The sequence below is a fragment of the Callospermophilus lateralis genome, chromosome 19, assembly GCF_048772815.1.
Source record: "Callospermophilus lateralis isolate mCalLat2 chromosome 19, mCalLat2.hap1, whole genome shotgun sequence".
NCBI classification, from domain to species: domain Eukaryota; kingdom Metazoa; phylum Chordata; class Mammalia; order Rodentia; family Sciuridae; genus Callospermophilus; species Callospermophilus lateralis.
The window spans coordinates 20,790,095-20,806,389 of NC_135323.1; the positions used below are offsets into that span (position 1 = coordinate 20,790,095).

The window sequence follows — 16,295 nt, forward strand, 5'->3', positions numbered from 1 at the left end:
TTAGTAAGCATCCAGCCTGGACATGGGTCCCCAAGGGTGAGGAATCTTTGCATATGAATATTGGGTAAATTCTATTGATCGAATTTCTTAAGGAAACTAAGGCACTGCAGGATTGCATGACTTACTCAAAGTCGCAGTGCGTTTATGTGATGGCATTTCCACTATCTGACCCTCCAAAAACCAGCTGTAATTATCAATTTTATTTCATGGAAGAAAGGCATAAAATGGCAGAGCTAGGATCAAAATCAGATGTTTTCCAAAGCCAAGTCACAACCTGGAAAGAGTTGTGTATATGTTCTATGCGAACCTGTATCCCAAACTCAAGAGTCAACAGGGAAAAGTCCCTCCAAACCTCCCATGCCTGTTTACTCTAAAATTCCTACCTCAATTCCAATGCCCAATAAACACTTTAGGCCACACTGGGCAGAAAAAAAAAAAAAAAAAGCCTTTTATTTTCTCCCAAATTCTAGCTCTTCACTTTTTGTAAGGTCTCTTCTGACTCAGAATCAAGGCCCAAGAAGTTGATTCACACCTGTAGAGAAAGGAAAACAAAACAGGACAGGTCAGAGACTCCTTAGGTGGGGTGAGTACAGACTGATGAAGGAGCAGACAGAGTGACAATTAGAGACAGACGGGTATAGACTCAATCCCACTGGGGCAGCCTCAGGACCCTAGCATCTGCCACAGGCCAGAAAGCTCTTCTTTCCCAGTCCAAGCCTGAGAAGGCTCCATCATTTCCTGTCCCAGGTAGGTGTCTGGGGCAGTGAGGGTTGGCCCCAAGCAAAATTTGCAAAATTGATCTTGAACTTCCAGTTCCTCTGGCTGGGCTGTTTCCACTCCTCCTACAGTCATTTCCTAGGGCACAGCAGCAGCTAGAGCTGAGAAAAATTTAAGAGCTGAATGCATAACATATGGCACTCAAGTTAAGAGACTGACCTGACAGGGTGAAGATTTCTTGCAGAAATATTTTTTTCCTTTGATGAGTTGACATGAGAACTAGTTAGCAGATATGTCCTCCACCCTCTGCTATCTTTGTAAATCTAATTCCCTCCAAATATCTTGTTAATAGAATCAACCTTTTATAAATGCAATGATGAGTAAATGGAAGAGCGAATGTAAAATGCTCAGGCACACAGTGTGTTCCTAGTAAATGGGCATCATTAATTAGATTCTTTTCAGATGTTCTAATCAAATTTACAAAACTTGTATTAAACTTGTATTAAAATTTTAGGACGGGGGCTGGGGATGTGGCTCAAGTGGTAGAGCGCTCGTCTGGCATGCGTGCGGCCCAGGTTCGATTCTCAGCACCACATACCAACAAAGATGTTGTGTCCGCTGAGAACTAAAAAATAAATATTAAAAAAATTCTCTCTCTCTCTCTCTCTCTCTCTCTCTCTCTCTCTCTCCCCCTCCTCTCTCACTCTCTCTTTAAAAAAAAAAAAAAATTTAGGACTGGAGCTGGGGCTGTAGCTCAGTGGTAGAGACTTGCCTTACATGTATGAGGCACTGGGTTCGATCCTCAGCATCACATATTAATAAATAAATAAATATTTTTAAAAAAATTTTAGGACAAGCCAGGAACAGTAGAGCACACCTATAATCCCAGCAGGTTGGGAGGCTGAGGCAGGAGGACCTCTCAAAGCCAGGCTCAGCAAAAGCGAGGTGCTAAGTAGCTCAGTGAGATACTGTCTCTAAATAAAATACAAAATAGGGCTGGGGATGTGGCTCAGTGGTTGAATGCCACTGAGTTCAATCCTCAGTAGTGCCCCCCACCAAAAAAAAGAATTTCAGGACAAAAGCAAGGCAAACATTATGCATATCCAGGAGGAATCATAAAAGATGAACCCTCTTAACTCACCATTCTTGCCAAAAATCATGGATATGAACTACAGCCATGGGTAAATCTTAAAATCAGAATGTCACTTGAAAGAAATCAGTCACGAAATAATATGTATGATTCCATCTTCAAAAATAAATAAAACCAAATCTCATGCATAGTTGGAATGCATATTTGGTAATCAGCTATAAAGCAAAATAGTACTTCCTTCTAGGGAGAAGAACGTCATTACCAGGAAGGCAGGGACCAGAGGATAAGGGCTTCTAGGATACAGGTATTTTAAGAGTAACTACTTTATAATAGTTTGCCACGCTGTACTTTTGAGGTTTTTGGACTTTTCTACAGGAATGTTAACTATTTTGTAATTTAAAAAAAAAAAAGAAAAATAATAAGAAAAATGTTGCATGCTTATGGTATAAATGATTCCCATTCCCTATGAGGATAGATGGAGCTTCTTGAGGACTCACACAGAGCAATGTTTATGGAGAGATTCCAAGGATCTGTTCTACCCCAGTTACAGTTGCCACCCCCACCCCTCTCATATTCCCACAGGACTAGAGTAAAGAACCTCACCTGAGAACAAGGCAGGAACTAGGCCAGTGCCCTCAGAGCCGGGTTCTAGACCAGTGGGACTCCCGGCGCGGGTGGAAGCACACAGCAGTGACACAGCAGAGAAGGCCACAGAGGAGAAGCAGGAAGAAGCCCAAGACCAGCAGCCTGGAGCCACACAGAGCCAGCTCTTCCTAGGGGAGGGAGCAAAATGGGAAGGAGAAATGATGGACAGGGGACAGTGGGGACTTGTCCCTTTGGAAGACATCTTGTCTGGGAGAGAGACATCTTCTCTCCCAGCCCAAGAGCTGTGGAGAGAAGCCCCCATGAGGGGGAGGCCTCTCAGCACCCAGGGAGGGAGCGGTTAGAGGGAAGACATTACTGTGATGCAAGTTAACATTTGTCTTGGATGGTTTACAAACAAAATTTCTTGCCCAGCCACCAACCTTAACTCTCAAAATGATTCCTGGAGATAGGAAAATTCACAATTATCTACATTTGAAAGACTGCAAGCAGTGCCAGGTTCTGCTCCGCCCAGGGTCTCTAAATGTGACAGCAGAGGGTACTGTAGCCATCTAAACTGTCTCCCTCCATCTCTCAGCCAGTCTCTTCTACCCAGCACTAGTGTGGGCTTCTCTCTCCTTCAGAGCCTTTACTGGCCCTTATAATGCTAGATGTAGCATCCCAGCCTGGCTTTCACAGCCCCATCAGCCACTGTGGTCTCTCCTGCCTCTTCTAAGACACCTAAGCCCCTCATTTTGGAGCCCCTCAGAAAACGGACCACTTTTTGATCCCTGGGAACACTGTGCTCCTGTATCTTCCCTCTCTGGAACTGTACTGTATTCTCTGTCCAAACCTTCATTCTTCTTTTTTTTTTTTGGTCTTGGAGATTGAACTCAGGGTTGCTTTACCACTGAACTACATCCCCAGCCCTTTTTATTTTTTTTATTTTGAGACAAGGGCTTGCTAAATTGCTGAGGCTGGCCTTGAAGTTGTGATCCTCTTGCCTCAGCCTCCTGAGTGGTTGTGATTACAGAGCCCCCAGCCAAACCTTCATTCTTTAAAGGTCCTGATGGAACAAAACACATGGATTGCAATCCTGGCTCTGCTATTTAACTAGTTATGTGGCCTTAGGCAATTCACTCCCTCTCTTTAAACCTGTTTCCTCCTCTGTAAAATGGGATAATGATACCTACCTCAAAAGGCTGTTTTAAGATCAAATGAGATAATGAACCTGAAAGCATTCTGTACATTATAAACTTTGTATATTATAAACAACTATACACAATTGTCTTTCGTAAGTGCCACCTTCCCTGGGAAGTGCTCTTCATAAATGTTCAAGTTAAATTGCTCTATACTTGGTATTTGAATAACACTCTTCTCACATTTCAATGATAGCAATTAGCCCCTTCTGCCTCTTATTACAGCTTCTGAATTCCTCTGAAATAGAGAACATGTTTTATCTTATTAAAGATAACAGTAAATAGTTGTCCTTTATCAAATCTCTATTATGTATGGGGCACTGTGCTGAGCACTTTGCTGTCATTCTCATTCAATCCTTGTTTGATAGAATGAAGATATAGTATATGGTTTTGTTTTACAGATGGGAAGCTCAGACTCAGAGAGGTCCAGATACTTACCTAAGTCACACAGCCTCTAAGGCAGGGTTATAAAGCCTCTACTTTTTCTATTAGGTAAAATTGCCTTCTGGAACCTCGAAGACACAGCAACCCACCATTCTACAAAATCCTGAGGACGGACCTGAGGCACTTACTGAGGTGAGCAGCTTGGTGAGCACAAGGCCCTCGTGGCTCCAGACTCTGACACACTCCTCACCCATCTTAGGACTCAGGGTGGAATTTCCTGCTCCCTCTTCTGAGCAGGATATAGGTGGCTGGCTGGAGGGCAGGATTCCTGGAACAGTGTTAAAATATAGACAGGTTCCTGGAGTCCTCTCTGTGGTCACTCTGGCTGTGATGAGGATCAGCTCTCCCGCAGAAGATCCTGGGAGAGGCACAGGAGAGCAGATGGGGAAAAAGAAGCAGAGGGCAGGAGCTATCTTCAGATTTCTGTTTGTTCCTAAAGCTTCCTACAAGACCAGGAGTTTGGGCATTAATCTCATTCAATTAAGTACTCTGTACACAATGCCATTTATATCTTTGAGAAATGAAAAAGGCTGCCTATCAATATAAACACAAATTAGCTGAAATTAGTTTAAAATCAACTCAACCATCATACTACTACCTCACAAGATCATAGTGAGACAGGCAGACCCACACTGCCCATGTCATTGTGTATAAATTAACCTGTCCTTTTTAAGAGAGCAACTCCCACTAGGTGCCAAAATTCATTAAAAGATTCACACCCGCTGGGCACAGTGGCTCATGCTTGTAATCCCAGTGACTCTGGAGACTGAGACAGGAGGATCACAAGTCTGAGGCTGGCCTTAGCGAGACCCTGTCTCAAAATAAAAAAATTTTTTAAAAAGGACTGGGAACGTGTGAGGCCCTGGATTTGATACTCAGCACCACATAACAATAAATAAATAAAGATTAAAAAAAAGTTTATACTCTATTTTATTTAATCTTTTTTTTTTTTTTTTGCAGTTGTAGATGGACAGAATGCCTTTATTTTATTTGTTTATTCGTATGTGGTGCTGAGGATCGAACCTAGTACCTCACGCATGCTAGGCAAGCACTCTGCCACTCAGCCCCAGCCCCAGCCCCTACTCTATTTTAAATTAGTGGGGAAAGGATAGCCTATTAAGTAAATGGTTTGGGGAAAATGTCCATGTTGAAAAGAACATAAATTTAGATTGTTATCTCGTACTATAAAGTAAATACAGATATATTAAATAATTATACAAAACTAAAAGTAAATTTTAAGCAATTATTAAAAGAAAATACAGACTATTTCCTAATTTTAAGGAAGACCTTCCTACAAAGGACAGAAAATCTAAAATCCTTAGTAAAGGACAAGAACAATATACCCATCTTCATAAGGGTTAAGGACTTCCATACAACAAAAGATAAATCAAAAACAAAAAAATCAAGTTAACAGATTTCCTGAAAACACCTATAATGCACTTAATTAACAGAAAAGTTTATAATCTAATAGAATAAAGATGTACAAATCAAGAAGAAAAAGACAAAAGAAAAATGAGGGGGATGTAAAATGGTATAGCCACTGTGGAAAAATGTACGGCAGTTCCTCAAAAAATGAAATGGGAGGCGGGCTGGGGTTGTGGCTCACTGGTAGAGTGCTCGCCTAGCATGCAAGAGGCACTGGGTTGATCCTTAGCACCACATAAATGTAAAATAAAGGTATTGTGTCCACCTAAAACTAAAAAATAAGTATTTTTTAAAAAATGAAACAGAAAATATGACACAGGAAAAAAAAAAAAAGAAGGGCTGGGGATGTGGCTCAAGCGGTAGCACGCTTGCCGGGCATGCATGCGGTCAGGGTTGGATCCTCAGCACCACATACAAAGATGTTGTGTCCGCTGAAAACTGAAAAATAAATGTTAAAATTCTCTCTCGGGAAAAAAAAAAAAAAAAGAAAAGAAAAAGAAAAATAAGCAAAGAATCCGAACAGGTAATCCACCAATGACCTGAAAATGTCCAATAAACCCATTAGAAGAAACTCAACCTCACTAGCAATTAGGAGAAAATAAATTTTAAAAATCAGGTAATTCCTTTGCCTATTAAATTAGTAAAAATTAAAAAGATGAATACAGGAATTTTTGAAGATGTGAGGAGGTAGACATTGTCCACATTATTATTTATCTGTGTCTATGGCAATTTAAGTGGGCTCAGAATATGCCCATCAAGTGTGGACCACTTTTATATTTGTTTTCTGTACTTCTGTATGTTCTCATCCCACAATAAAATGAGTTTTTAAAAAGCCAGCATGGGGCTGGGGTTGTAGCTCAGTGATAGTGTATTTGGCTTGAATGTACGAGGCACTGGGTTTGATCCTCAGCACCACATAAAAGCAAATAAATAAATAAAGACATTGTGTTCATCTAAAAAAATTAAAAAAAAAAAAATTTTAAAAGCCAGCACATCTGGCTCAGGAGGCTGAGGAAGGACGATCATGAGTTCAAAACCAGCCTCAGCACAAGTGAGGCGCTAAGCAACTCAGTGAGACTCTGTCTCTAAATAAAATACAAGATAGGGCTGGGGATGTGGCTCAATGGTCTAGTGTCCCTGGGTTCAATCCCTATACCACCCTTGCCCTCCAAAAAGGCAGCACCTCATCCACCTGTAATCTCAACAGCTTGCAGGGCTGAGACAGGAGGAGCACAAATTCAAAGGCAGGCTCAGCAACTTAAGTGAGGCCCTAAAGCAACTTAGAGAGATCCTTTCTTTAAATAAAATATAAAAAAGGGCTGCCTCAGAGTTTATGTGCCCCTGAGTTCAATCCCCACTACCAAAAAAAAAAAAAAAAAAAAAAGCAAGGGAGACATATTCTTTGACTATGTAATTCTTCTTATGGAAATACTAAGGAAAGGATATCAAAATATTTATTGTGATTTTATCAAGAATTAGGAAACAATAGAGATGTTTACTAAGGAAAGCATTAACAAATAAGGGCCTGATCACTTAATGGATCAATTTTTAGTCATTATCACAATGTTGAAGATCATGTAGTATTATGAAAAACCATTTACATGTAAGTGAAAAAAGACAAACACAAATCAGTATAGACACCATAATTACCACGGAAAATGTATGTATAAAATTTGGTAAAAAACTTTTCCCCTTTCTTTACATCACCCGATGGAATCAGTCACCAAGTCTTACCAATCCCAGATTTCTAATGTCTCTCTCAACTCACACTCTGGCTTGGCTCAGCTTTTCTCACCACTGCTTTATTGCAGTCACTTCCTAACTGGTCTTTCTGTCAGCTAACAGAGTGTGATCTTTTTTTAAAAAAAGAACAATAAAGTTCTACTGCTTTCCTGGTCAAAATCTTTAAGTATGCCCAATGTGCTGGATAAAGCCCCATTACCTAGGGTTGCACACAAGATCCTCCTCGGGATCTTGCCTCCGTCTTCAGACCCATCTCCCACTACTCATTCAACATTCCTTCTCCTGCATATACCAGCCAAACTGAACCTCTGGAAGTTCCTAAACATGTCATGCTGTCCTTATGTTTGCCGTTTCCTCTGGCTGAACTGTATGTGACTAAGCATTCCTCAGGCTTGAGCCTAGGCACTGTATCTTTGGGAAAGTCCTTTTTTGCTATCCCTGCTCCATGGGCTCCTCAGTACTCCCCCTGTACCTTATGTTCTACCTCACATACTGAAAGGTATTTATTTCTATTCGAATCTTTATCCTTGCAAGACTGTAAGCAACTTTAGGGGAGGACCCATGTATTCCAGATCTCTGTATTTCCCATGTTTGATATTAGTAAGTGCTCAATAATTGTTACATAGATGATACAATCACAGATGATTCCTCCTACCCCCATAAAAATCTTTGTTTCTAACCATTATTAAAAGAATAGGGCAGGGCTAGGTTTGTAGCTCAGTGGTAGAGCATTTGCCTAGTATGTGTAAGGCCCTAGGTTCAATCTGCAGCACCACATAAAAATAAATAAATAAAATAAAGGTATTAAAAAAAAGAATAGGGCTTTTTGCAGAAACAGAAATTAACAAGCTATTCCTAAAATTCATGTGAAAACTCAGGGGATCTGGAATAGCCAAGACAATCTTGAAAAAGAAGAACTGAGTTGAAGGATTCACGTTTCCTGACTTCAAATCTTACTATGAAGCTACAGAAATCAAAACAGTGTGGCACTAGCATAAGGACAGACATATAGATCAGTGTAATACAACAGAATCTCAAAATAAACAATGTATCCATAGTCAATTGGTCAGTTTTTTTTCTTTTTCTTGGTTCTGGGGATTGGACCCAGGGGCACTTTACCAATAAGCTAGTTCCCAAGTCCTTTTATTTATTTATTTATTTTTTTTGAGACAGGGTCTTGCCAATTTGCTGAGGCTGGCCTTGAACTTGGAATCCTCCTGCGTCAGCTCCCCAAATTGCTGGGATTATAGGCCTGCACCACCACAGTGGGCTAACTGATTTTTCAGTATGGTGCCAAGACCATTCAGTGGGGGAAAAGAACAATCTTTCCAAGAAATTATGTTATACAATTAAAGATAGACACATGCAAAAGAGAATGAAGTTGAGCCTCATACATAAATGAACTAAAGATGGATCATAGACCTAAACGCAAAAATTAAAACTATAGAAGAAAATACAGGGAGCTAGGTGCAGTGGCACTGAAAACACAAAGAATTCTCATACCTCAATAATTAAGACAAATCGCCCAATTTAAAATACAGTTAAAGACTCTGAATATATATTTCTTCAAATGATACATATAAATGGCCAAAAGCATATGAAATATCATTATCAATCTTGTTAACCATCAGGAAAATGCAAATCAGAATCACACTGGTTAGGACAACTATAATAAGAAAGACATATAATAACTAAGTATTGGTGAGGTTGTAGAGAAAATGGAAATCTCATACTGGTGGAAATATAAAATGCTATAGCTGTGTGGAAAACAGTTGGGAAGTTCCTCAAAAGATTAACTATAGCATTATCTTATGTTCTACTTGTAAGTACACACACACACACACACACACACACACGCAGGTAAATACTAGGGATTGAAGCCAAGGGTGCTTTACTACTAAACTACATCCCCAATTCTTTGTGAAACAGAGTCTCAATAAGTTGCTGAGGCTGGCTTCAAACCTGCAATCCTACTACTTTAGTCTCCCAAGTCTCTGGGATTAGAGGCATGCACCACCACACCCAACTCATGTTTATTTCAAGAGAAATGAGAACATGTCCACACAAAACCTACAGTGTTCATAGCAACATTATTTATATTAACCCAAACCTACAAACAACCCAAATGTTGAACACATAAATGATGAACACATAAATGAAAATGTGGTATATTCATTCAATGTTGTTCAGCATAAAAAGAAATGAAATACTGATACGTGCTATAAAATGGCTGAACTTTAAAAACTTTATTCTAAGTGAAAGAATCCATTCACAAAAGACCACATATCATATTAAGTGTCCAGAATAGGCAAATCTACAGAGACAGAAAGTAGATTAGTGGTTGCTCAGGGCTGGGCGATTGGGGTGGGGGGAAAGAAGGAGAATGACTGTTAATGGGTGAACAGTCTCTGGTTGATGAAAATGTTCTAAAATGAATTGTGATAATCACACACTAGTGTGAATATATTCAAAGTCATTTAAATGTATACTTTAAGTAGGTGAATTATGGTATGTGAATCAAATCTCAATAATGCAGTTAAGGGCTGAGGTTGTGGCTCAGGGGTAGAGCACTCACCTCGCACGTGCGAGACCCTGGGTTCGATCCTCAGCACCACATAAAAAGAAATAAGTGAAATAAAGGTATTGTGTCCAACTACAACTAAAAAATAAATAAATAAATAATGCAGTTATTTTTTTTTTTTTTTAAGTAGAAAGAATTGCCAGGCTTGGTGGCACACACTTATAATATCAGCGACTTGGGGGAGCTGACGCAGAAGATTCCCAAGTTTGAGGCTAGCGTGGTTTCACTTAGTGAGACCCTGTCTCAAAATATGAAATAAAAAGGGCTGAAGATGCAGCTCAATGGTAAAGTACCCTGGTGTTCAATCCCCAGTACATACAGAAAAAAAGGCAGAATAGGAAAACTGCCCCAAGTCTGTAAATATCTGATACATTCCTTATTCTTCTTGTTCTTTTTTTTTTCTCGCTCCCCTCAACAACCTACCACTTCACCCCACCTCAATCTGTCACTAGTATTTCCAGCCTCAACAGCCAATTACAAAACAGCAAAAGGCCACCATGTAGCCTTTTGTGGGTTTTGTTAGAGAAGCTGGAAATTGTCAGGTGTGCACGCACGCCTATAATCCCAGCTACCTGGGAGGCTGAGGTAAAGGATCACAAGTTTGAGGCCAGCCTCAGCATTTTAGCAAGGCCTTGTCTCAAAATAAAAAAATGAAATGGGCTGGGGATGTAGCTCAGTGGTAAAGCATCCCTGGGCTCAATTCCTAATACGAGAGAGAGAGAGAGAGAGAGAGAGAGAGAGAGAGAGAGAGAGAGAGAGAGAGAGAAGGGGAGGGGAGGGGAGGGGAGGGGAGGGGAGAGAACTGGAAATGTGGATTCTTTTGTGAAACCTCCTTATTTTTAAATTATGGAAATTAACATAATTCACACACACACACACACACACACACACACACACCCCAACACACCTACCAGCCTCTAATCTGCAAATTCTATTCAGCCCGTTCCCTACCCCCAACATGTATTCAGTGAGATCCCAAGGATCCATTAATGAGCCTATTCTATTTGTTTTCCAAAGCTCCAAACACATGACAAAGAGGAAGAGGACTCCCTAGGCTCATGGAGATCAGGGAAGGAAAGGCCTGCAGAAGCTGCAGCACTATGGGTCTATTTTCAATGTCACAGGTAAAAATAAATGTGCTATTCATCATCACTAAAACCCTCCAGTGGTCCTCAGGAAGGGGGCTCCCTGCTGGGAATGGGAATGTGGACAAGCAACTTCACCAATATCTTTGGGGATGGCTGCAAAAGACATAAAAGCTGGAGTGGAGAAAACCCTGGCTTTTGAGCAATTTGTTTCCAACCCCCATCTCCACCAACTCTCCTGGACTTTATCCCTGCCAGCTCCCTCTGCCCACCATCACCTCTCTCCAATCTCCTCCAGGGCTGTTCCTCTCCATTCTGATAGGCACAAAACAGATCTTATTCTTTGTTCACATACATGTACACTTGAACATACACAGACACATGTGACTCATAGGAGAATCTTAAGAATGAGAGTATTGAAATCTGAAAATTTTACCCTTCTCTCCTCTGTGTCTCTCTCTTTTTTTGGTACTAGGGATTGAACCCAGGGGTGCTTAAACCACTAAGCCACATCCCCAACCTTTTAGTTTTTATTTTCAGACAGAGTCTTGCTAAGTTGTTTTGGGCCTCATTAAGTTGATGAGACTGGCCTGGAACTTGCAATCCTCCTGCCTCAGCCTCCTGAGTTGCTGGGATTATAGGCATGTGCCACCATACCCGGCTTTATCTCCCCATTTTTTAGATAAGAAAACTGAGATCAGATGTCACCCAGAAATTAATGGCACCTACTAGACCATCCATCTCATCATTTTCCCTGAAGATTATAAGCTGTTTGGTAAATAATGGTGTCTAATATTGTTCTGCACACAGAGCTATGCTAAGCATACAATAGGCACTTAAGATACTAGTTTAATTGAACAGAACATAGTCTCTGATATCCCTGAGGGAAAATGGTGCCTCTAAGAAGAGAAGATTATAAGATGAGAAAAAAACATTTGAGTCACACCTAGCCCATATTATCACAATTCCAAAGATGGAGTCAAAGAACTGCAGAACTGGAAATAGAAAGACAAAACAGAGAAACCACACTGTAAATCAGATGTGGTGGTGCATGCCTGTAATCTCAGCAGCTTGAGAGGCTGAGGCAGGAGGATTGAAAGTTCAAGACCAGCCTCAGCAACTTAGCAAGGCCCTAAGCAACTCAGTGAGACTCTGTCTCTAAATAAAATTCGAAAAAGGTCTGGGGATATGGCTCAGTAGTTAAGGCCCCTTGGCCTAATCCCCTGTACTGTAGACAGCAGGTTCATTATAAGTATTGAGTTTTTTTTTTTTTTTTAATTTTTTGTTTTTAGTTGTAGATGGACACAATACCTTTATTTTATTTGTTTATTATTATTATTATTTTTTATGTGGTGCCAGAGATCGAACCTAGTGCCTCACACATGCTAGACAAGCGCTCTACCACTGAGCCACAACCCTGGCCCCAGTATCGAGTTCTTATTTTAGTAGAAGTGACTAAGATGCACATAAGTTCCCAAGGTCACCAGGTTGGTGAGGTCAGAGGCAGGGCCTGGCCCTCAGTGTTCCAGTGCTGGGCCCCCAATCCTTCCCAATCTCACCTTTCAATCCTATCTGACTACCCGGAATCTTTGCTTGGAATGTCTGGGTCTTGTTCCTGTCTGGACCATCTCCGAAGTTCAAGGTGGTCAGTAAGCCCACGACGTGAGACCCTGGCCACTTCCCTGTGACTGTCCCATTCATGGGGCACAGGGTCATCTGTCCAAAAGATCTCAAGAAGGACACCCAGTCCTGTGTTCAAAAGGAGGGTGGGAGAGAGGTGAGATGAGATCAGCAGCAGGAGCAGGTCTACAGGGGAAGGGTGAGCCGGAGGATACTCACCTGAGGGATGTCAGGGCTGCGAAGGCCAGTCCTGTGGGTAAGGAGGTAGCCACCAAGGCCCAGGCCTGAGAGGCCAAGAAGCAGCAGGATCAAAGTGGCACAAACCAGAGGTGGGTGGTGGACCAGAAAGAGATGCAAGTTGTGCCCTGCCTGGCAGCTGCCCATGGGGAGCAGAGGGGTATGGACCTCTGCGGAGAGCCTGCGGAGGACAATGAGGGAGAACTAGACAAGAGCCCACTGGTCAGGAGGCACTCACCCATTTTATGCAAAGGGAAGCTAAAGCTCAGACAAGACAAGGCACTAGGCCAAAACCACACAGCCAAAAAATGACAGGACCCAGACAAGAATCCAAGGGTCTTGACTCCAACAATTCATCTCTCTGTATCACTTAATAAATATTTGCTGCATTTCACTTTTGAAACAATCAAGGCAGAAGCAGAGCAGAGCATTCTATGCTGGAAAAAGGAGAATGAAAGGAAGAATTCTCAGCCAGAGAAAGGGGAAGCCACTGTTCTGGGATAGTGTTTGGTGAAAGAACAGCTCCAGCCAGAGCTCCTTTACAAATATTTCACTAGAAGGTCCCACCTTTGGAGCTACTTGGTCTGGTAGCTCTACTACTCATTAGCTATGTGAAACCAAGTCATTTAACCTCTGTGAACTTAATTGGAGTTTTAAGAACACCAAATCATAGGATTAAATGTTGCAGACAGGTTATCTGCTTTTACTTGGCCACGCAGGTACTCAACAGATGTCTGTTTCCTTTCTCTGCCATACTGATCTTCAAAAACCAGGTGAGACAAGGCTAGAATATTGTGGAAGAAACTGAAGCTCTAGGACTTTAACATAGAAGTGGTAGGGCCAGCGTCTGCAACTGGTCTCCTGTCTCCTGCTTCCAAGTAAAGTACTCTGTTCCGCACAAGAAGCACAAGAAGCGACAGCCCGATGGGAAAGAACATCTGGAAGGAGTTAAATGTATGGGGTGGAGGAAGAAGGAGGGAGACACGAAAATGCAGGTGTCACCAATGCTCAGCTCCTGCCCAGCCACCCGTCCAGGCATTTCTGGAAAGGGAAAAACAGGAGGGGGAAGGGCAGAGCCTTGGGGTCAGCGGCTGGTGGGGCACCTGGGCCTCCCCTCCTCCCCAAAGCCCCCTCAGGAAGAATCTCGACACCCGCATCCCTTCCGGATCTGGCGGTGTTGGGTCGGCCCGCGGCTAGCTCTCACCGCTCGGAGCCGGGCGGAGGCCAGCGCCCCCAGCGACGTCACGCGTGGAGCCGCGAAGGGGCGGGGTCGGCTCCGCGCTTCCCTCTCCCCCCCACCCCCCGCCCATCCCGCCCCGCAGAGTGGCTCGCATGCGCAGTGGCCCGTCTCGCCTAACTCAGGGTGGGGGCGTACCAAAAGGAAACTTAACCGAGGGACCAAGGGGCGGGGACAACTCCGCGGGAGAAGAGGAAACGCCAGAGAGGCGAGGGAACTACTGGTAGAGCCATTGCCGAACGCCCAGGCCCCTCTCCCGAAAGACCCTGGAGAGTTTCCGCGCAAATCTCGTCGCAGGCATTTTTCTGTTGTTCGTCCTCCACCCGCGCCAATAGCACGGGCCAGCCGCGCCCAGGTTCCGGGGAAGGACTTGGGGTCCGCCCGGTGGGGTGGGGCTCCCGCTTCAGGACTCGGTCCTTCCGGACTGGGAGACTTAGAGATCCGCTGCTTAGACACCTTCGAAATTCTTAATGTCTGCACCTTAAGTATAGCCGCTGGCTTTTAGTGACTCCTAAGTGCCTAGGAGCCTGGAGCCGCCAGGCTGCACGGTAGCGACCTTCTCGTTTCACTTCTGAGCACATTTTAGAGATGAGTCTCTGACTTGAAATAGCATGACACATGGAGCCAGGAACTCTGAGTTCAAGTCCTGGCTCTGTCCATGCCCCTTTGGGAATGGACAGCTTGTCACAGTGGTTCCATGGAAAGCTTAAAAGGCAAAGCGTGGAAAAAACATGTGCCCAGTGCCCACTGAGCACACAGCCAGTGGACAGATACCGTTTGAAAAGGAATCTGAGCATTTAACCGATCTTAACTAACCATAGCTTTCTTAAGGCAGATACCACATAGTTTCTGTACCACCAATTGCAAAAGTTTTATGGCGCAAAAACCTTTGCATAGATGGTCAAATGATTTTTGCCAAGGGTACCATAATAATTGAGCGGCAAAAAGTCTTTTTTTTTTTTTTTTTTTTTTTTTTGCGGTACTGAGGATTGAATCCAGGGGCAGTCCCATACAAAACTACATCTCCAGCTCCATTCATTCATTCATCCATTCATTCATTTTGATTTTTAGACAGTCTCAAATTGTTGCTGAGGCTGGAGTCGCCTAGAAAGTATATAATAGGTGCTTTATAAATGTCATTGATTCACTTCATTGAAGTTCCAAGCACAGGAAGTATTTTTATCTCAAAGGAAAAATAAACATAACTGATAGGGAACCTTAGAATATAAGTTTGGGAAATAGTCAATTACTGAACAAGCTCAATAATAACCCCCTCCTTTGTTTTTCATATGCTAAGCTAAGGCCCAGAGGATAAGAGACTTGTCCCAAGTCACTCAACCAGAATTTCAGCCCAAGTTTCCTAATACCAATTTCTTTCCCACAAGATTCTGGTTCAATGGGTGCAGTGGCAGACCATTTGGTCTAATCCCAGTGGTTCTGGAGGCTGAGGCAGGAGGATCTCAAGTTCAAAGCCAGCCTCAGCAAGTTAGTGAGTCCCTATGTAACTTAGCCAGACCCTGTCTCAAAATTAAAAAATAGAAAAACATGCTGGAGATGTATAGAGAGGTTCCCCAGAGAACTCACCAAATTCTAGTCTCATTATAAAGCTGGGAGCACATCTGCCCATGCTTAACCATTTTTGAAATTTAGTTTAAAACCCCAAACAGTTTATTCAATTAACAGTTTTTAAAATGCCTGCTATGATCCAGTTACAAAATTAATATCCATCTGGCGAGATCTTTTGTCAATTCTTTTATATACTGAGAAGTCTAATTTGCAGGGTAAGATAGGCATCAAAGTGCCCAGCATAGTACTGATACACCACAGGAGAGCAACAAATGTGAATTTCCCTCATTATTCTTGTATTGTGGAGTCATTATGCATACTTGGACAGAGTTCTTGTAAATGATCATAATTGATATTTTTTATGTGGCTAAACTAAGTAATTCTGTGGACTAGTAGAGGCAAACTGATTAGAAAAAGGAATGGCCTTGAATCCAGAGAATTCTCACCTACTGTCATGAACAAATGGCTGGTTTATTTGTTTGTTTTGTTACTGGAGATTGAACCCAGGGGCAGTTTACCACTGAATTACATTCCCAGCCTTATTTATTTATTTAAGGTACTAGGGATTGAACTCAGAGGCACTCAATTACTAAACAACATCCCCAGCCCTATTTTGTATTTTATTTAGAGACAGGGTCTCACCAAGTTGCTTAGCACCTCACTGTTGCTGAGGCTGGCTTTGAACCTGGGATCCTTCTGCCTCAGACTCTGGAGCCACTGGGACTACAGGAGAGCCTACTGCCAGGCTTTTATGTTTATTATGAAACAG

At 42.4% G+C, this 16,295-nt stretch overlaps 1 protein-coding gene across 3 annotated transcripts; it reads right to left on the reverse strand.

Moving 5' to 3' along the window:
• Positions 1–202: 202 nt before the first annotated feature.
• Positions 203–14,178, reverse strand: Tmem219 (transmembrane protein 219). Of its 3 annotated transcripts, none has more exons than XM_076840302.2 (6): positions 14,099–14,178; positions 12,706–12,904; positions 12,426–12,615; positions 4,161–4,390; positions 2,411–2,580; positions 203–532 (listed from the first exon to the last, which is right to left on the reverse strand). In XM_076840302.2, the coding sequence occupies exons 2-5, from the start codon at positions 12,868–12,870 to the stop codon at positions 2,443–2,445; spliced, it is 723 nt and encodes a 240-aa protein (XP_076696417.1). In that variant the 5' UTR covers positions 12,871–12,904; positions 14,099–14,178; the 3' UTR covers positions 203–532; positions 2,411–2,442. The 3 variants fall into 3 exon arrangements, with proteins under 3 accessions (XP_076696417.1, XP_076696415.1, XP_076696416.1); XM_076840300.2 differs by lacking the exon at positions 14,099–14,178 and adding an exon at positions 13,928–14,015; XM_076840301.2 differs by lacking the exon at positions 14,099–14,178 and adding an exon at positions 13,875–13,957.
• Between the last annotated feature and the right edge of the window lie 2,117 nt (positions 14,179–16,295).

Excerpts from the sequence above, each read along its gene's own strand:
- Tmem219 (XM_076840302.2), bottom strand. The coding sequence starts at position 12,870 with ATGGGCAGCTGCCAGGCAGGGCACAACTTGCATCTCTTTCTGGTCCAC. Across the intron at positions 12,616-12,705 it reads GCAGCCCTGACATCCCTCAG|GACTGGGTGTCCTTCTTGAG; the intron begins GTGAGTATCCTC and ends TTTTGAACACAG. Across the intron at positions 4,391-12,425 it reads TAGTCAGATAGGATTGAAAG|GATCTTCTGCGGGAGAGCTG; the intron begins GTGAGATTGGGA and ends TGCCTCTCCCAG.